This window comes from Pyrenophora tritici-repentis, chromosome 2 (genome assembly GCF_003171515.1).
Source record: "Pyrenophora tritici-repentis strain M4 chromosome 2, whole genome shotgun sequence".
NCBI classification, from domain to species: domain Eukaryota; kingdom Fungi; phylum Ascomycota; class Dothideomycetes; order Pleosporales; family Pleosporaceae; genus Pyrenophora; species Pyrenophora tritici-repentis.
This window is the reverse complement of record NC_089391.1, coordinates 2,168,312-2,187,436: the sequence shown is the minus strand read 5'-3', so window position 1 is coordinate 2,187,436 and position 19,125 is coordinate 2,168,312. Positions and strand designations below refer to the sequence as shown.

The window sequence follows — 19,125 nt, the reverse complement described above, 5'->3', positions numbered from 1 at the left end:
TAGATGGCTATCGGAATCACTGTCTGCAAGCACGTCAAGTCGAAGACTATAGAAGAATATACTTTCGAAAAGAGCACGCTCAATTCAAGTTGAGTCAACGTAATCTTGAAAATTCGTTGTGACGCATGCCGAGTGAAGTGATTAGTCCGAGCTAACGCAGACGACATGGTGGGGCTGCATCGATGCTGAAAGGGTGCCTGGTGGATCTGCAACGTCAGCCTTCGCAACGCGCATGCGGGCGAACATGTGAGAATGGTAAATTGAGCATGGGCAGCCATGGCTCCCAACATAACTCCTGCTGCGTCTTGCAGTACCTGACCACGCCCTCGGTCCCTTCGCCCTTGCAATTGGCCCACCCACTCGCTCAAAACTCAACGCTGCGTCAACTGCTGCCGGCTTCCGAGCGGAGCAGCACGCCACAGTCTATGCATTCGCCATAACTATCCGGGAACCTTGTCGCGCATATCCTCTAAAACTGCGACTGTATGCCGGGAAGATTCGTACCGCGCATCATGTCGCAGGATATAGTGCCACCAGAGTCGCGCGCAGACGTGGAGGGAGAAGAGCTCGAACCGTTGCGCCGCTCTCCGCACCCATATCTGCGCCACAGGGACCAAATACGCAGACACTCACCAAACCGAAGCGATGACCTAATTCCTCAGGAACAGACGCCGTACGGAACCGAAGATGACACGATGCACGAGGACGACGGCAGAAAGCGCCGGAGACCGACATCGCAGTCACCCAGCGAAAGCGGCACCGAGGCAGACGATGAAGGCTGTAGCCTTGTGAAAGCGCTACCCGCTCCACCCTTACGACCGCACAAGGGCCTTCGCGATCCGCGAGCCTACGGGCCAGAAGAATGGGCGGCGACCCCTCTCCTGACCCCAACGCAAATCGACGACGAGGGGAGGAGGTTCTCGGACCGCTTCCTTAACAACAAGGGAATGCGCAAGGGCGACATATATCACACTGATGAGGAAGCGAGAGTCGCTCGACAGAAATACCTACAACGGCGGCGGAATGAGCTTCTTAGGAGGACTACTGAGACTATTCTCCTGGCTGGCATTGTGGTCCTTGCAGTCCATGGATGCGCATGCTGGGCCAGGCTGCTCGAATGGCACAGAGGTTTGCACCCTATCAGGTATATGCTGGGCTATGTTGACACTGATTTAGCAGAACTGTTGACTCACGTGGCGGTTTTGGCGGCCGTCTTGGGCTTATATCCTCTTCGTCTCATGTACTATTCATGGAAAAACCAATCGCGTCTCAAACTTGGTCAGCGAATACATCTACCAGCAGCCTTCGATCCAGCAACCATGCTCTATCCTCCAGTGTTGCCCGTCCTCATTGCAATATCACTCTTTCCCTCATCACCGAAGCTTCTTCTGCCGAACTTGTTGCTTGGATTAGCCGCATTACCGGCTAGGGTAATTCCTTTCAAAAGCTCAGTCTTGGGCTACTCACCGCTACACTGGCTTCTTTCTATTCTGCCTCTGATTGCAGCAGGAAGCACTATCATCCCTTCTTGGCCACTTGCATCGAAACCATACAGGCTCGAGCTGCCGCCGGGACAACAGGACCTGGATCCAGAGCTATTGGTCACACTGTTTCCTTTATATCAGGCCCTTCTACCCCCGCTATACTACCTTACTACAACAAGTCTCCTACCCACCGAGCTCCACTTACTCTCCATTGGGCTCATCAACCTCTTTTTATTTTCCGAATCGCCACAGGCAATCATACTCATGGTATTGTTGTGGCTGGGTGGACTCGGCGTGTTCTTGCTGTGCGGCAAGGTCCTTAAATGGGGCGTCGCACTTGCACGCATCCCACGTTGGAGGCTCCGACGCGCCGGACAGGTCATTCGAGCGCGTCAAAACTTTCTACAGGTGCTGAACCAGAGTCTAGGGGCAAAGAACCGTGGAAACAGTAAGGGAAGGATGAGTGACAGTGATGCCGACGACGACGAAGCCATGCCTTTGCACAAGACCAAGAGCCTGAAGCTCAATATTCTAGACTCTGTACGTGGCAACAGGGAATCTACAAAGGGTACAGAGCCGCAATCAGCGGTCGAAGCTGCAAAACCGGACTCGCTGAATTTACATGACAGCACAGAAGGAAGGCCGAGTCTTGGACGTAAGCGCAGAAATACACTTCCTGTTCTTACAGCCGAGGATCACACGTCACAACATCGATACGCAAATCGAAGGCGCACGACATCTATTGCACAGTCTTATCTATCGCTTACACCTAGCCAAGCAACAGCAAGACAGTGGCTTTATGCTGGCTACTTCTATGTCGTGGTTGTCGGCTTGATACTTGGACCGATCCGATATGCTATCGGCAAGTATGCTTTGCATGACCATGAGCCGTTCGGATGGGCAATCGGCTACCTATTTGGAAACATACCGGATGTGCGGTGGAAGGTATTTACATGGAACCTGGACTGGTGGATTCCCCTACCCGCAAGACTGGATTCCGAAGCCTCATTCAACTACGGTGAAGAGCTGCCAGTCGCGCAATATGTTCGCCAAGTCATGTTGGGGGAAGCGAATACGCGTTTAGTGCTATGCATATATTGTGCTGGCACCATTCTTGTCGGCCTTATTTCAGTCTTTTCTCTATCTGCAGTTGTCGAGGTCGATACTCGGCGCAAGGTCTTTCACGGCACCATGGTGGCCATGCTGCTGCCGACCATGTACGTGGACCCTTGTTTTGTCGCGCTGGCTCTGGCGCTTGTACTGGCGATTTTCATCCTACTCGACCTAGTTCGTGCTTCGCAGCTACCTCCGCTGTCCAAGCCCATTGCCAGATTCCTCACGCCATACGTCGATGGACGCGATCTACGCGGGCCTGTGGTGGTTTCGCACATGTTTCTTCTCATTGGCTGCGCGATACCGCTTTGGCTCTCACTGGCAGGCGTGGAACGGAAGGGAGACTCGCCATGGCAGGAGTGGGATGTCAAGGACCGGGATGTCAGCATGGTCGCCGGAGTAGTCTGCGTAGGCATGGGTGATGCAGCCGCGTCCCTTGTCGGACGCCGCTACGGACGTCGCAAGTGGCCGTGGGCGGGGGGAAAGTCGCTCGAGGGATCCGTAGCTTTTGCAGTCGCCGTCACTGTGGGGCTTGTCTTTGGCAAGGCATGGCTATGGGCGGGCTGGGGACATGGTCAGGCAACGAACGGGTGGGCGCTGGAGACAGCGGTCACGGTGGGCAAAGCGGCTCTTTGTGCAGCAGGTGCGAGCCTCAACGAGGCGGTGCTCACAGGCGGCAACGACAACGTGATCGTGCCCGTCATACTATGGGTACTTGTGAGAGGGGTCAGGCTGTAGCAGTTGGGCTCGGGGGCGCATCATGTGGGATGCAGGTACCGTGCTGGCTACGTCATGATGGGGGTAGATGAGGACATGAATAGACATCAGCATAGCTAGTATTGCATCTTGCACCGCCATGTGCAAAGTAGAAGGGCATTTGAGCCAACACGGCCACATGACGGCCTGTTTCGGGTCTCGCAGGCGTTGTGGGCGGACAGTCAAGGCCGCCACGGGACGTCAATGTCTGGCGCGTCGCTAGACACTGAGGGCAGCCTAGGGCGGGCGCTGGAGCCTTCACGCGTCGTTATCAGTTTATCAGCGCCGAGCTAGCGGCGCGCTAAGCTTTCCCCATGACTGCACACCCTCACTCCCGTCTCCACGGCTCCATCTCGCTGCACGCACCCTCCCTCTACTCTCTCCTCGCCTGGCTTCTATTGCCTGTACCAGTCTCGTACCTACCATCTACCTCTGTCGCTGTCGCTGTCGCTGCTATCCTTGACCCATTTCATCGCGCCGCTTCAACCTCTCGTCCTCGGCCTCTCGCCATACGCCCACTCGCCTACTCACCCATTCACTGTCTCGTCTTCGCCGCTTGCCTCGTCGACACCTCTGCCTTGCCGCCGAAAGCCCATGTCCAACGCGCTTACGGCGACATTGTACCCGCATCTTTGCTGGTAGCTAACTGTCAAAGCATATAGGTTGCAAGGCCCGCGCCTGGCTAAGGCCCGCGCCCGCCAATATGGCAACACCACCTAACACACACACCCCGCGCCGGTCGGCGGCATCGCCGTCGTCTTCTTCGGCCGCTGGCGGTGCTGCGCCCGCCGAGCACATCATTGGCAAGTTCAAGCGCATGCACCACATTGGCAAGGGCAGTTTCGCCGAAGTCTACCGCGGCATTCATATTGTATGTTACAACCGCCTGTTGTCTCGACATGCTCCCGCTGACAAGACATGTCTATGTAGGAAAAGCGCCAATCCGTAGCCATCAAATCGGTCAATATGAACAAGCTCAACAAAAAGCTCAAGGACAACCTAGTCTCTGAGATCACCATACTGCGCAGCCTGCACCACCCGCATATCGTGTCCCTCATCGATTGCCAGGAGGCCCCCTCACGTATGCACATCATCATGGAGTTCTGCGAGCTCGGCGACTTGTCAGCTTTCATCAAGAAGCGCACAGACCTGGTCAACCACCCCCAGACACAGCGCATGATTGAGAAATACCCAAATCCCTCAGTCGGTGGCCTCAATGAAGTCGTTGTCCGTCACTTTGCCAAACAAATGGCCAGTGCCCTGGAATTCCTGAGATCAAAGAACTACATTCACCGCGATTTGAAGCCACAGAACCTGCTCTTGAATCCATCATCAATGTTCTACTCGCAGAGCGGGACTCTGGAACGCATGCCTCTGGCTGCTAGTGCTAACTCCTTGATCCCGGCTACAGGCATTGCCTCGCTGCCAATGCTCAAGATTGCGGATTTCGGCTTCGCTAGAATTCTGCCGACAACCTCGCTGGCTGAAACCCTCTGTGGCTCTCCCCTCTACATGGCTCCGGAAATCCTGCGATATGAAAAGTACGATGCAAAAGCAGATCTCTGGTCCGTCGGTACAGTACTGTTCGAGATGATGTGCGCTCGTCCACCATTCCGGGCAAACAACCATGTCGAACTGCTGCGTAAGATTGAGGAGCGCAAGGACCAAGTCCGATTTCCAGAAGGTCTTGTCTGCAGCAGGGCCATGAAGACCCTAATTCGAGCCCTACTAAAGCGGAAGCCAACCGAGCGCATGTCCTACGAGAGCTTCTTTTCCGATCCCGTCATCCGCGAGGAGATCCCCAACATGGTGGACGAAGATCTGCCAAGCTCTATGCAAGCTTCGGAGCGCATGCAAATCTCCGCCTTGGAACCACCAGTTGAGCCACCCAGGAGAGCACAGAAAGCTCCGATGGACATGGATCGACGAGCACCGGACAGCCCGTACTCTCAGTCACCACGAACTAGGGCTGGTTTCGGCACAACGCCTCCGCAACCGCGCTCCCGACCTGTTTCAGGCAACTACTCGGGAACCCCACTGCAGCCTGTTTCTGCTCGGAGACATAGCAACGCAGCAATCGAACCAAGCGACGAACGCATACCACATCGCGAGCAGCAGCGACGGCCAACTTTGACCAACGCTGCGACTGCACCCGTGCGCCCCTCGACATTGCAAGACCAAGCGACCCCAGCTAGTGCTGTCACTCACAGGCGAAAGTACTCTCGTGACGATCAAGTACCACCGCCGACCGGCCTCAAAGAGCATCTTGATCGAGAGCGCATACCGCAGAGAGCTGAAGCAAACGTCTTGAGAGAAGCGGCAGAGCGTGCTGCACAAGACAATGCGCTTGATGAAGGCTTCGTGTTTGTCGAGAAGCGACGTGTGGAGATTGACGCACTCGCAGACGAGATTGCCAATAGTCCTCAAACGCGGGATCGACCCTTTAGTAGGGAAACTGCTATCAAGCGTCGGTCTACCACACAAGGATCGCCTACATCTACAACTGGTGCAGTCCCTTCGAAAGCAATCCAAATTCAGCCGAAGCCAACCATCACGCACCAGCGCACTGGATCTTACAGTCGACGACAGTACCGCCCAAGCTTCGAGACGGCTACCTCTGCTCTGTCCAAGGCCATGAATATGGTCAACATCCGTGGACTCGGTCTTTCCCCGCCTGTCATGAAGGGAGTCTCGCCCCCTCAGGGATACTCTGCTTTCCCAGCATATCCCACTGCACAGAGCAGCTTATTGCTGGTTAGTGACGGTGGCAAGACGGTCACCAAAGACGACGATACCATGACGGTGAAGAGGATTGAGGATCTGGCACAGCTCAGCCATGTTGTCTATGGATTTGCCGAAGTCAAGTACAGCCAGTTGGTTCCTGTCGCGCCTAGTGATCCCGCCCTGGGTGCAGGCCCTACTGGTGTTGCTCGGAAGCCAAACAGCGACGTGATTGACGACGACGAGGATGACGAGGATGATTTGACACCTGATACTGTCCTCATCATCTCCGAAGAGGCTCTGGTCCTGTTCGTCAAGACGCTGGCAATGTTAAACAAAGCCATGGACCTGACTGGAAGCTACTGGAACAGGACTCGTCGCAATAGTGGTCCCGACAGCGCCAACCGTACCAACGCCAAGCTTGGCCAGGTTGTTTCATGGATGCGCGACCGATTCAACGAATGCTGTGTCAAGTCAGAAATTGTTGCACGCAAACTCAAGCAAGCACAGCAGCAACTACCCGTCGACCACCCAAGCCATCCTCAGAACCAATCAGCAGCGTCTGGATCTGCAACAGCCGTTGGCTCTGCCGAGAACATTCTTCTTACCACTGGTGTCACCGCCGAGAAGCTCCTCTATGACCGTTCCCTCGAGATGAGCCGCCAAGCCGCCATCGACGAACTCACCGGCCACAACCTAGCAGACTGCGAAATTAACTACTGGACTGCCATCACCATGCTGCAGGCTGTGTTGGAAGAAGAAGAGGATTCGCCCAGCGATAAGGCTGACGGAGAAGAAATCAACGGCCTTGACGGTGAGGACCGACGGTCGATTCAGAAGCGTAAGTTATCCCACCCATCTTTAAGTCTATGTGCAATAGCTGACAAAAACTATTAGTCCTCGAACAGATGCGAAGCCGACAGCGCGCGCTTAAGAAGAAACTCGATATCCTCAAGACACAGAAACGCGCTTCCATTACTAGTGCTCATGCTTCTCCTCATTACCCTTCTTCCATGGGCAGGAATTCGCCTTCCCCGTATAGTGCTGGTACTAGTGCTGCTGCTGGTTCGCTGAAATGAAAACGGCGGACGCATCCTACTTCTACTCCACTCTTCTGTCCATTTGGTGTTAAGCATGCGGCATTTTCATCGGCGCTCAAGGACGGTCAGGGTCGGTCTGGGTAACCTTTCTTCTGTGGATTTGGCTTCTTCACTTCATTCGGGTGTTGGATGTCCCTCTTCCCTTCTTTCACCCTCCTTTCCACCTGGCGGTGGTTTAGGACTACATTTGTAATGCGAGCGCCCTTTTTTCTTTGCATCTCATCGCACAGGCGCAATCATACCAGGTTCCTCTTCTTGTTTGGGAAGGGAGCTTGGAAACAGAGAGGAGAGGGAGATACAGACAGCGATCAGCGTACCTTGTCTCCTCTCTCTCTCTCTCAGATATTTTGCTGGTTTTACATTCCTTTTCTTCATTCCTTGCTTTCTTGCTGGCCTTGTCACAGCCCAGCTCTTCTTCATTCCTTTTGCTGGGTTTGCCAGCTTCTTCATTTGGATCACACGATCACGTTACGGGAGCTTTTGCTCATGCATCATTGCGGTGTTTTCTTCTTCTTCTTGGAAATCTAGGGCTGGTGTACGTGGGAGTACAGCGTATGGATAAGGGGACGGGTACGTGGGAGTTTGGTGCTTGCGTGGTTAGTGGTTAGTGTTTATTGGGCAATCGGAGTTGGATTTCAGACTCTGCGTGGGCTGGGCTGGTGTCTTGTGATGGCAATGCGGGATTAGGATGTGGGATATAGGATGCGGGTTAGGATAGAATAACACTTTATGCTACGAATCGAAATGCATTGCATGACTGAAGCAAGTGGGATTGATAGATATTTGAGATGCTTGTGTGTGTACTTTTCTGTGTTTGTTCTTGGATGTGTGTATATCGGTCAGCCCACGAGAAAGCTTTACGAAACCGAAATACTAATAATCTTAATATCCTCCTCAGGCTTCTCCTTGTATACTTTGGCATTCTCAATCTTATGCACGACATCCATGCCCGCAATCGCGCGACCGAAAATTGTATGCTTGCCATCAAGCCAAGGCTATCACAACTGTTAGCAAAATCACCCTGTGAAACCCCTTCTCCCAACAAAATAGATGAGAATGTTATACTCACAGCCTTCTCCGTTGTAATAAAAAACTGACTCCCATTACTATCCCTCCCTGCATTTGCCATACTAACCGTATACGGCCTATCATGCTTCAAGCCCCCACCAAACTCATCTTCAAACTCTTTCCCCCAAATACTTTCACCGCCGGTACCATCGCCCAAGGGATCACCCGTTTGAATCATGAATTTGCGAATTACACGGTGGAAGATGACGTTGTTGTAGTAATTGTTTCGGGCGTGCGTTATGAAATTCAGAACGGCTTTGGGGGCGGCGGATGGGAAGAGCCGGATTGTTATGTCGCCATAGGTTGTGTGTAGGATAGCTGTTGTTGCGTCTGTGGAGGAGGGGCCGGAAGAAGAGTTTTTGGAGGAGGAGGCGGAAGGGCGGGGTTTTTCGTTTACGATGTCGCGGGTTGATTTAGAAAAGGCGGTGTCGTTTGTGTACATGTAGAAACGCTGCTTGTGACACGCGGTTGAGACGAGCATTGCGTCGCGGGCTTCGGCTTCTTGCAGCAACGGGTTATCACTCGCTGCCATTTCAACGGTCACAACACCCTTTTTCTCCGGCTGGCCTTGGTACAGGGTTAGGTGTAAAGGGCGGAGTGCGGATTCTTCCAGGCCGTAGAGTTTGGAGAGTTTGTTAGTGAGGGTGCTTATGACTTTAATGCCGTACATGCTGCCGTAGAGGATGAAGTTTGAGGTTTCGTCGAAGATTACGTTGCAGAGGGGTTGCAGGGCGGGTTGGTCGTCGAGTTCGCGTTCGATGCCTAGGCGGCGCCCGAATTCCATGTCTTCGAGGTGTTGGACGGAGGTGCCGGCTTGTTGCATGCTGGTGATTGTTTCGATGGATTCGTCGTAGGTGCGGTAGAGTTTCCCGGTTGCGAAGTCGAAGATGCGGATTTTGCGGTCGGGGAAGGAGAAGGTTGCGAATTGGTTGCCGGTTGGGGAGATGGTGAGGGATGAAGGGACACATTTGGATTTTTTGAAGTCGAAGAGGTTGGTGGAGCTTTTGAGGGACCAGACGTTGTCTGGCTTTTCGTAGTTTCCATTTGGCTTCCAGTATTCAACCATGCCTCCCTTGTCGACACTCACAACACAGTCGTAGTGGTTGTTGTACGCCATTAGGGTGACGGGGACCCTATGTATGCTCTTTAATGTTTGGAGCGGCTCCGGATTTTCTCCTCTGCCATCGTATATCCGGATCCAGCTGTTCTCTTCTGAACTCACAGCTAACTGAGGGAAGCTTGCGCCGCGACCGTGGACCCAGCAAACGGCCTTGGGCACATACTCGACGGTGAGCATGGCCAGCAGATCGAAAGTTATGACATCAAAGATGTTGATCGTCTTATCTACACCTGCCGTCGCAAAACTACGGCCATCAGCGCTCACGCTAACAGAGGTAATGTCGCTGATGTGTGCCTTGAACTCCTTGACAAACTCAATACCGCCAAAATCTTTCTTCCAGAACTTGACGACACCATCATTGGAACTTGTGATGAGAAAGTCCGTGTGTGGGGTAAAGGTGGTAAAGCATAGTTGCTCGCGATGCATGAGCGATTTGGAGTACCGGGTTGCGCTGGGTAGCGCAGCAACGTAGAGCTTCTCATATGGCAGCTTTCGCTTCTTTTTCTTTGGGGCCGACGAAGGAAGGGCAGGGCCGAAATCATCGTCATCTGAAGAGGTGTCGTCTATGCGCCATCATGTTAGCCAGTCGGGCGCGTGGGGTGCAAGGGACCAGTACCATGCGATGCTTGCGCAGCAGAGTTTTGAGCAGGCGCGGCGCTTTCAGTCTCCATTTCGTCGCGAGACCGCTTGGCTTTCGTCGGCGACTGCGATCCGTCATTCATATCCATAGTTACAGTACAGATTATGGCGTGGGCGTGTCAACTGTGAGTGCCAAAAACTTGTCCTTGGCCGGGCACTATACGACGGGCAGGAACGAGGCGCGCTTCCACGTGCTCGGGGCAGCTAGTGCGGATACGTCACAGAGCCGCGTACCATCACATGTATAGGCAGAGACAGGATTAAACATGCATATTCTGAGTTTATTATATTCAATCCCAGGCTGTACTTGAGCGCACCATTCGCGTGCTGTCTCGTAATATCGTACACGATGCCATGATGCTAACCCCTAACAAGCTACAACTTTTGGTAATCCAGCTTGCCTTCCAGCTTCTTCGATTCGGCCATCTTTCGAACCGCCTTGTTGAAGTCGTCTTGGTTGATTGAATCGCGATAGTCTTTGATAGCGAAGAGACCGCTGTATTTTGTTAGCTATGCTCTATTCATACAATCACATTTACTTACGCTTCTGTGACGACGTTGCGCAAATCGGCACCGTTCATGCCGTCGCTCATCTTGACAATGCTCTCAAAGTCAATCTCGCCATCTGTCACGACACTAGCGGAGTGAATCTTGAGAATCTCCAGACGTCCTACTTCGTTTGGCAGAGGAATCTCGAGCTTGCGGTCGAGACGACCAGCACGGAGTAGAGCCGGGTCAAGTGTATCCGGTCGGTTGGTGGCCATGATGATCTTTGTCTGTCCGAGGTAGTCGAAACCGTCAAGTTGGTTGAGTAGCTCCATGAGTGTTCGCTGAATCTCACGATCGGCTGATGTACCCTCGGAGAATCGACGTCCGCCAATGGCGTCAATCTCGTCCATGAAGATGATGCAGGGCTCGTGCTCCTTTGCATAGCCAAACATCTCGCGGATGAGCCTAGCCGACTCACCAATGTACTTGTCGACAATGGCCGATGAGACAACCTTGAGGAAGTTTGTCTCGAGACTGCTCGCCACAGCACGTGCCAAGAGCGTCTTTCCTGTACCGGGTGGGCCGTATAGCAGCACTCCCTTGGGTGGCTTGATGCCTACTCGTAGGAAAAGCTCTGGGTTCTTGAGGGGTAGCTCAATAACCTCACGCAGCTCGCGAATCTGCTCGTTCAGACCACCGATTCCACCGAAGCTAACCTGTCCAGGGTCCTCCAATGACATGTTGTAGACGAGCGGGTCGACTTCGCGGGGAAGCATGCGCATTATGGTGAGCGTGGTCATATCCAGTGCTACACGCGTGCCTTGCTTGAGCTTCGCCTTGTCGACCTTTGACCGGCAACCGACTACGTACCGCGGCCCTGACGAAGCCTTGACAATGACTAGCAGAATCAGTATATATCTTTCCTCGACATCACGTGTGACGTACATCGCTCCTCATCCAGCTGCTTGAGCACTTCGCCTATTATCTGTCCGACACTCTGCAGCGCCTTGATGTTGTCTTCGGACACGTCAAAGTCATGTTGAAGGCCCTTGATATCCAGTCGCAACGCCTTTAGCTTAGCCTCCCATTCCCGTGACTCTAGGAGCTTGGATTTGTATGCCTCGAGAGCGTGCTCGCGTTCCTGGTCGCTACTGCCGCTCATGGTGGTGGGCTGCGGAGTGAGTGACGGAGTTGACGGTCGCTATTTGCTATTGATATAATGACCGGTATAAGCTTCGGCGACGGTCGTGCTGCGGATTCGGGTGGGCGATGTAAGATGAGAGATGACCAGAGGAAGGAATGACCTAGTGTAGTCGCCGTTTGTCTTGATGGTGTATCCAGCGGCGGTAGAGGTGCACGGGCGCGGTGCCAAGACCTCCGCGGCGCTCGCAGCTGCCGTCGGCGTCAGAAAAAAAGTTGGCCGATCAATTTTCAGGCACGACAAAGCAAGAAGCACTCGTCTTCTCCACCGCGCCCATGTCTTCGTCCTTCTTCACCACGCCTGCTTCGCAGAGGAAGAGAAAGCGAACCAATACCACATCGAGCGCTCCAAAGAGGCGCAACACCGACAATGAAGCCCGCCGCGCCGACCGCGACGACTCCATCAGTGGGAGCGACGATTCTGATGACAATGGCGGGCCCGTTCTAGACGAATCTGACGACGACGACACATCCGAGGACGAAAACGAGACAGCGGCCGAGAAGCGTCGCAGATTAGCAGAGCGCTACCTTGACAACATTCGCAATGAGGTTGAGCAGGAGGTGGGCTTCGACGCTGAGCAGATTGACAAGGACTTGATAGCCGAGCGTCTCAAGGAAGACGTCGCAGAGGGCAAGGGAAAAATTTACCGCTCAATTGCCGACGAGCTGGACTTTGAGCAGGCCGAGCATGTCACAGGTTACTCTGGTCTACAAAAGGCTACAACAGGCTGTGCTGTGAAGCTGCCATATGCCTGGACAATAAGCAAGGACCTGGTGGTGGAGAAGTGGGAAATTGCTGATCCAAAATCATACGCCCCAGACCCAGCCCGTCCGTCCAATGTCACGCCGCGCAGGACACCCAAGCGACTGTTCTGGCGCAAGGGAAACAAGAATAAGAAGGGTGACAGGTCCTATCTTGGCCACACTGGGGAGATTGTCTCTATTGCTGTTTCTGACTCTGGGAAATATCTCGCAACTGGCGACAAGCATGCTCGTTTGATCATCTGGGATGCAGATACTCTCAAGCCGCGCCACCTATTTACTCGCCATCGCGACGCCGTTCTCTCTCTATCTTTCCGAAGGGGCACCGAGCAGTTGTTCTCAGGCGGCGCAGATCGCGCAGTTATTGTGTGGAGTGCGCCAGAGTCGGCATATATTGAGACGCTAGTAGGACATCAAGATGCAGTTGTTGGTGTTGCCGGTGGGCTCGAGACCAACCAGGAAACATGCGTCAGTGTAGGCGCTCGAGATCGTACAGCCCGTCTGTGGAGAGTGGTGGAGGAAAACCAGCTTGTCTTCCAGGGTGGAGTGACGACAAGACAAAAGGGCCTGGACAAGTTGCGCAAAGGCCGCTTTGCCAATGGCCTTGCCAAACTTGAAGAGAGGGGTGAACAACAGGACAACGAAGAAGACGCCCCTATTGTATACGCTCAAGGCTCAATTGATTGCGTTGGCCTACTGGACGCCGGCCTTTTCGTCACAGCATCGGACAATGGTGCGCTTTCATTGTGGTCTGTCAACAGAAAGAAGCCTCTCTTCACATACCCACTTACTCACGGCCGGGATCCGCCCCTATCTCCAGAACAAATGTCCGCCAACCATGATGCTGCAATCTCAGTAAAACCCGGCCCGCGACTACCACGATACGTCACAGCTCTCGCTACCGTACCCTTTGCCGACCTCATCCTCACAGCAAGCTGGGACGGCTGGATACGTGCATGGAAAATCACAGCGGACAGGAAGAGCATCGAGCCCGTTGGCAAGATTGGCTGTGTACCTCTTGACGAAGACGAATCAGAAGCCGAAGATGCAATCCTCATCCGAGGTATCGTCAACGGCCTCGCCATCCAAGAGAGAGGAGATCGAGGCAAGGATGGCTTGTGTGTTGTAGCTGCTGTAGGAAAGGAACCAAGATTAGCCAGGTGGATGTCAGGAAAAGTTAAGAACGGAATCTGCGTCTTTGAAGTACCTAGGAAACATCTCACCTCCAACGGTACAGAGGATGACGAGGAGGCGGAAAGTGGTGCTGAGGAAGCCTAGAAAGGCAGAAAAGCGAATTTTGCATTTTCAGGCGTTGACCGTTGAGTGCATCACAGAATTGATACCACAACAATCTCATTGCGCAAATCTTTACGTCTGTTAAACTTTTAATGTTATATCAAGTGTTTGGTTGTTGAAAACCCGTTCCTGGCTTTGATTAATGTTTTATACGTGACTATGATTGTGACTGCATTCCATACAGTACTTGCTTGAACCTACCCTCATCCTTCTCCTTGGAATCATTCTTCTGTACAAACCCCATCCTCATCTCCACCTCCCCAAAATAATTCGGCCCCCCAGCTAAGCGGTTAAATCCCATCTTCTCAAACAATCCCAGACTCTTCACATTGTCTTTATTTATCTTGACTCGAAGATACCTCAACCGCCTCTTCCCCTCGTCGATGCCGCCGTATTCTTCCAGCAAAGCGGTTGTTGTATCGTTGATATAGCGTGTGAATGCTTCCAGGGCTTCTTTCGCATATCCTTTTCCTCGCGCGAAGGGCGGTGCTATCATGATTTCTAGTTCGCCGATTATGTCGTCTCGGCTTTTGCCTTGCTCTTCCTGATCTTCCTCATCTTCGAACGGATACAAGAATAAATTCACGTCACCAATCATTTTCTCTGGCGCATCATCTTCTTCTGGAACAACAACAACAAGATCTTCCTGGAGAGGCGCTGGTACAAAGGACGTTGGTGCAGATGTTGGCGCTCGCAAACAAATTATAAAAGTCAGTTTATCAACGTCGGTGCGCCAGGATGTGCACATGGCGTATTCTTCAGACAGCGTGAGGGGCGTGGATGCTGTGAGGGTTTGTAGGTCCTAGATCTGGGTATTAGGATTGTGGAATGGGGTAGACGGGCAAGGAAAGGGAGTTTACCTCATCTTGCATCCAAGAGTGATAGGTGGGCACGTGGTGAGGGGAGTAGGGGACTAGGAGGAGACGTGGGGTTTGAAGGGCTGGTGGGGGATGTTAGTTGGGTTTTTGAATGAGGGAAGGGAAGGGAAGGGAGAGGAAGGAGGGAGGTACCTGTATGTTCGTTGAGTTTCATGATTGTGGTGTTTTCGATGTTAGTGATGGTGGTTTTTAGTAGTTGTAGTTGTGGATGTGTTTGGGGAATTATTCTTAAATTTCGAGTTAGTGATGGAAACCAAGGGGATTTTAGAGACGAGAAAAAATCACAAAGTCGAGAAGACTGAGACTGAGAAACCAGTCCATGGAACTACACATACCCTGAATATTCCCTGTGATTCTTAGTGTATTAAATGTTTATACGTCTGTATGTCGTTCCTAGCTTTTTTTGACTTTGTTGATCGGTTCTAGCTGTTGCGGTCCCAGAGTGGTGGGGGGGTTTAGGCGAGATGCGGGAAAGCGCCAACGGCAACGGTCTTACGGCCACAACATCTTACAGATGATCTATCTATCCATCATTCATCCTCTTCATTTGCCCCCCTAAATTTTATTGCGATAAGAAAAGACTGAAAGAGTCGGAACTTCGAGGAATCCTAATACTACGGTGACCAGGCGGGAATATTTCAAAACAAAATTTACAACACAAGAAAGAAAAATATCTATCAACTATACCTCCACCTACCCTGCAACAAACAAACATCAACAACAAACATCCACATCACTAAAATTCGCCCCCCATGGCCCAAACCAACATCCTAGTAACAGGCGGCTGCGGCTTCATAGCCACCTCAATAATCTCTGCCCTGCTCGCCACAAAACAATACAGCATAACCGCCATCGACATCAACCCCCCCTCCCTCGGCAGCACCACCTTCACACGTAGCGTCCGCTACGTCCGCTGCGACATCCTCGATATCTCCTCTCTGCGTTCTGTATTCCATGAAGCGCAGCCCGCCATTGTCGTCCACACCGTGGGGGCCTTCACGCTAGGCGCCCGGCGGTACAGTACTCGTGGCCAGGAGTTTTTGTTCAAGGTGAATGTTGACGGGACGAAGAATGTGGTTGAGGCGAGTAAGGAGTGTGGGGCAAGGGGGTTGGTGTATACGAGTAGTACGACTGTGGTGCTTGATAAATTGGATTGTGATTTTAGGAATGTGGATGAGATGTGGCCGGTTGGTGAGGTGGATACTGGGTATGGGCTGAGTAAGGTGGGTGAATATATTTTATTGTTCATATCCAGTCCAAGAAACTTCATGTTCATCAACATCAACCCTCAGCCTCGAACCACCAAAATAAACTCTAATCAACCTCCTAGTCCATAGCAGAAACCCACACCCTCACTTCCTCCACCCCCCTCCTTCGCCACCACCGCCCTTCGCCTAGCCCCAACCTTCGGCCCATCAGACACCACCATAATCCCCACAATCCATGCCTGCATCGCCACTCACCAAACGTCCTTTATCCTCGGCACCGGGAAAAACCTCCAAGACTACGTTTACGTCGAAAACGTCGCCCACGCCCATGTGCTCGCCGTGTCGAACCTGCTAGGTCCGCAAACCGCCGCGGGAGAAGCGTTTTTTATTACAAACGGAGAGCCGGTTACGCTGAGGGATTTCTGTTGTGAGGTTTGGAAGCAGTTTGGCCATGTGCCTGCGTGGGAGGTTAGGGTGCCGGAGGCGGTGGCGTGGTGGGCGGGGTGGGTGGCGGAGGGTGTGGATTGGGTTAGGGGGACTGAGGGTGTGTTTAGTAGGGGGGTTGTGGGGGAGGGGTGTAGAGATAGGTATGTTTGTATTGATAAGGCGAGGGAGTTGTTGGGGTATGTGCCAAAGGTGGGTTTGGAGGAGGGGATTAGGGTCACGTGTCAGGTATGTGTTGGTGTGGGTTAATTGGGGGGTTTGTGGGTCACTGACGTGTGTGTAGCATTATAAAGCGAAACTTGAGGGGCAAAAGAGAAAGTGATATGTTTGGCGTAGCTCTCGCTCATGTGAGTTGTATTGTATAGCGGCATAGTCGGAAACGTGCTGACTCGTCCTTGATCCTACACCTTGACAAGCTAGTTTACGACCTCCTCGGTTTCCTCAATAATCTCCTCCACAATCTCCTCAATCTCCTCTTGGTGTCCATCATCCGCCTGTCCGGGCGTCTCTCCCTTGAGCAACGCAAGTTCCAGGTACGCACCCTCGTCTTGCAGCCTCTGGGTAACCTCCTCGCGCCACCTACGCCATTCGTCGAGCATTTCACGACGGGCTTCCACAACAGCTTTGTTTGCCGAGCTCTTCTTGGCAACATCCTGCTCATCAAAGACCTTTGAGTAGTTGCGCAGGTTCTTACGGATCTCGGCCTGCTCTTCCTTGGAAAGCAGTGTTGGGGGTCGTGGACGCCAGAGGAGTTGCTTAAAGCCTTCAATGGCTTCTTCCCGTAGAAGCGTACCCTTGAAGTCGTAGAGGTGGTAACCGTTCTCCATCTAGTAGGTGTTAGCAGAAATCAAGTAACAAGAATAATGTGATACGTACGCGGTGACGGAAAGCACTAGCAACGGTGGCAACGTAGCGGCCGGTAGGGTCCCATTCGATGTCAGTGACACCGTAGTGCTCGGCCGTATCCATGAGTTGTAGACTGGCGTTGACCTCTTTGTCACCCTTTTCGGAATCTTCCTTTGGCCTGTCGAAGCTCATGTCCCAGAATTCGAGTTCAAACGACTGCTGAGACTGGAGGGCAGCAATGACAACGAATCGTCCCTTGGGCGACCAGTAAATGGCATTGCTGTTCTTCTTGTCGACGGTTCGGATGTGGCGGAAGTTGCCTGGCGCGCCACCCTTGAGCTTTTCAGGAGCGAAGAAAGATACGGCCGTCTTGGGACCGACAGCGGCGCCCTGAATAACCTCGCCAGTAGTGATGAGTACGAAGCGGTTGCCCTTTGGTTCCCAGGCAAAGTTGATGACGGTGTCCTTGATCGAGTCGACGACTTCAACGGGCACGCCCTTTTCGCGGACACGGAAGATTTCGAGATTTGTGGCGAGAGACTTCTTGGACTTTGAGTGGCGGTCGACCTTGACGCAGACGTAGGCGGCTTCTGATTGCCAGTGCAGCTTCGCATCAGAGACGTTGAAGAGGTTTCGGGTTCGTACAATTTCCTTGGAGGGAACGGACATGAGTCCGACCTTTGCGGGGTTGCTACCAAGCTCGGGTGTCCAGTAGCAGAAGAGCTGTTCGTATGTCTTGATGCCGTCTCTGCGGGGCGTTGCGGGAGCCCACTCAAAGTCCATGACACCCTCAATCTTGATTGACGTCTTGTCGAGGAGGTTCATGCGGGGCAACTCGTAGATGGAAATGGATTGGCCCTGGGTCATGCGCGCAACATACTTGTCGTCCGAAGACCACTTGAATGTCGGCCATTGCAGCTTCTTCTTGACGGGGTTGCCTTCGGCATCGATGCCGCCGGGAACGTCGATTGTAGCGAAGGATCGCAGAGGCTTGCCGGTAGCAATGTCCCAAATGATGTAGTTCTTGCCGTCCTCCTCGAGCGATAACGATGGGACCGGGTGGTTCTCGTCGACCTGTAGGGGGCGGTGGGACCAGGTGGTGAGGTACTGTTCGCTGGGCGAGAAGTCGACCAGGTTGACACCAGGGTGAGCGAAGCGCTTTTGGCGGCTCCATGCCTTACCACCCCAAAGCTGCACACCTTGGGCGTGCATCGAAGTGAGGTAAGTTCCTTGGGGCGACCACTGGATGAAGGACTCGGTCCAGTTCTCGCGATCCACGACCTGCTCGGGCTGGTCCTCCTTCTCGTTCCAGAAGACACCAACCTTCTCCTGGCGGTACATGGCCATTTGGTCGCGACTGTCGGGGTCTCCCAACCACCAGCGCAGATGCTCCTTTTGTTCGAATGGTGGGATCTCGGGCGGGTGGTATTCGTCGTCGATGCGGCCCTCTTTGCCGTAGCGGTCAATGTCAGTGAGCTTGTTGACAGCCATGGTGTGCTTCTTGTCGAGTGGGGTGCCATTAAGCTGCTTGACTGCAGCCACAGCCTCTGCGGGCGCGCTGTATTCGACGAAAGCATATCTGTGTCGCCGTCAGTCCTTGGTCGCTGCCTTGCCATGCGCGCAAACGCCCACGTACCCCTCCGTCTTGCCCGACTCGCTCACGGGCATGTGCACGCCATCGTCCTTGACTTTGCCCACGCTGTTAAGTTTGCGCAGCACAAACTTGACCAGCTTGCCCTTGCTGTCCTCAGGTACTACGGGCAGACCATCAATTACGACAAAGGCATCGAGCCCCTCATCAAGCCGCACTTGGAACTGGTCCTCGATATCGGTAAAATCGATTTGGCTCTCGTCAAATTCGTCGTCGCTGTCCATGGGCAGATTTGAGTATGCTGACGCCATGATTGTGTGTGTGGTTGGACCTTGTCGCCGTTCGCGTACAGATGCAACTTTCACGGTAATAATTTCGGTGGGCGCTAGTGGGGTGTATCACGTGCCGAT

At 53.1% G+C, this 19,125-nt stretch overlaps 8 protein-coding genes across 8 annotated transcripts; 4 read left to right on the top strand and 4 right to left on the bottom strand.

Moving 5' to 3' along the window:
- Positions 1-512: 512 nt before the first annotated feature.
- On the top strand, positions 513-3,335 carry PtrM4_062900 (phosphatidate cytidylyltransferase; the record flags this gene model as incomplete). Its single annotated transcript, XM_001933017.1, has 1 exon — positions 513-3,335. The coding sequence occupies one exon, from the start codon at positions 513-515 to the stop codon at positions 3,333-3,335; it is 2,823 nt and encodes a 940-aa protein (XP_001933052.1).
- A 332-nt stretch (positions 3,336-3,667) lies between these two features.
- On the top strand, positions 3,668-7,153 carry PtrM4_062890 (SPS1, Serine-threonine protein kinase; the record flags this gene model as incomplete). The annotated part of the gene is made up of 4 exons (XM_001933016.2): positions 3,668-3,973; positions 4,009-4,224; positions 4,284-6,915; positions 6,972-7,153. 4 exons carry the CDS (start codon positions 3,668-3,670, stop codon positions 7,151-7,153), a joined length of 3,336 nt encoding a protein of 1,111 aa, XP_001933051.2.
- Positions 7,154-8,031: 878 nt separating this feature from the next.
- PtrM4_062880 (PpiB, Peptidyl-prolyl cis-trans isomerase (rotamase)) lies at positions 8,032-10,090 on the bottom strand (the record flags this gene model as incomplete). The annotated part of the gene is made up of 3 exons (XM_066105597.1): positions 8,032-8,169; positions 8,244-9,925; positions 9,979-10,090. The coding sequence occupies 3 exons, from the start codon at positions 10,088-10,090 to the stop codon at positions 8,032-8,034; spliced, it is 1,932 nt and encodes a 643-aa protein (XP_065964224.1).
- Positions 10,091-10,376: 286 nt separating this feature from the next.
- PtrM4_062870 (RPT1, ATP-dependent 26S proteasome regulatory subunit) lies at positions 10,377-11,652 on the bottom strand (the record flags this gene model as incomplete). The annotated part of the gene is made up of 3 exons (XM_001933014.2): positions 10,377-10,497; positions 10,545-11,388; positions 11,436-11,652. The coding sequence occupies 3 exons, from the start codon at positions 11,650-11,652 to the stop codon at positions 10,377-10,379; spliced, it is 1,182 nt and encodes a 393-aa protein (XP_001933049.1).
- A 314-nt stretch (positions 11,653-11,966) lies between these two features.
- PtrM4_062860 (WD40 repeat protein) lies at positions 11,967-13,730 on the top strand (the record flags this gene model as incomplete). Its single annotated transcript, XM_001933013.2, has 1 exon — positions 11,967-13,730. One exon carries the CDS (start codon positions 11,967-11,969, stop codon positions 13,728-13,730), a length of 1,764 nt encoding a protein of 587 aa, XP_001933048.2.
- Positions 13,731-13,905: 175 nt separating this feature from the next.
- PtrM4_062850 (Acetyltransf-3 multi-domain protein) lies at positions 13,906-14,620 on the bottom strand (the record flags this gene model as incomplete). Its single annotated transcript, XM_001933012.2, has 2 exons — positions 13,906-14,550; positions 14,609-14,620. 2 exons carry the CDS (start codon positions 14,618-14,620, stop codon positions 13,906-13,908), a joined length of 657 nt encoding a protein of 218 aa, XP_001933047.2.
- Positions 14,621-15,378: 758 nt separating this feature from the next.
- On the top strand, positions 15,379-15,857 carry PtrM4_062840 (uncharacterized protein; the record flags this gene model as incomplete). The annotated part of the gene is made up of 2 exons (XM_066105596.1): positions 15,379-15,712; positions 15,850-15,857. 2 exons carry the CDS (start codon positions 15,379-15,381, stop codon positions 15,855-15,857), a joined length of 342 nt encoding a protein of 113 aa, XP_065964223.1.
- Positions 15,858-16,694: 837 nt separating this feature from the next.
- PtrM4_062830 (eukaryotic translation initiation factor 3 subunit B) lies at positions 16,695-19,026 on the bottom strand (the record flags this gene model as incomplete). The annotated part of the gene is made up of 3 exons (XM_001933010.1): positions 16,695-17,105; positions 17,155-18,703; positions 18,761-19,026. The coding sequence occupies 3 exons, from the start codon at positions 19,024-19,026 to the stop codon at positions 16,695-16,697; spliced, it is 2,226 nt and encodes a 741-aa protein (XP_001933045.1).
- Positions 19,027-19,125: the final 99 nt, after the last annotated feature.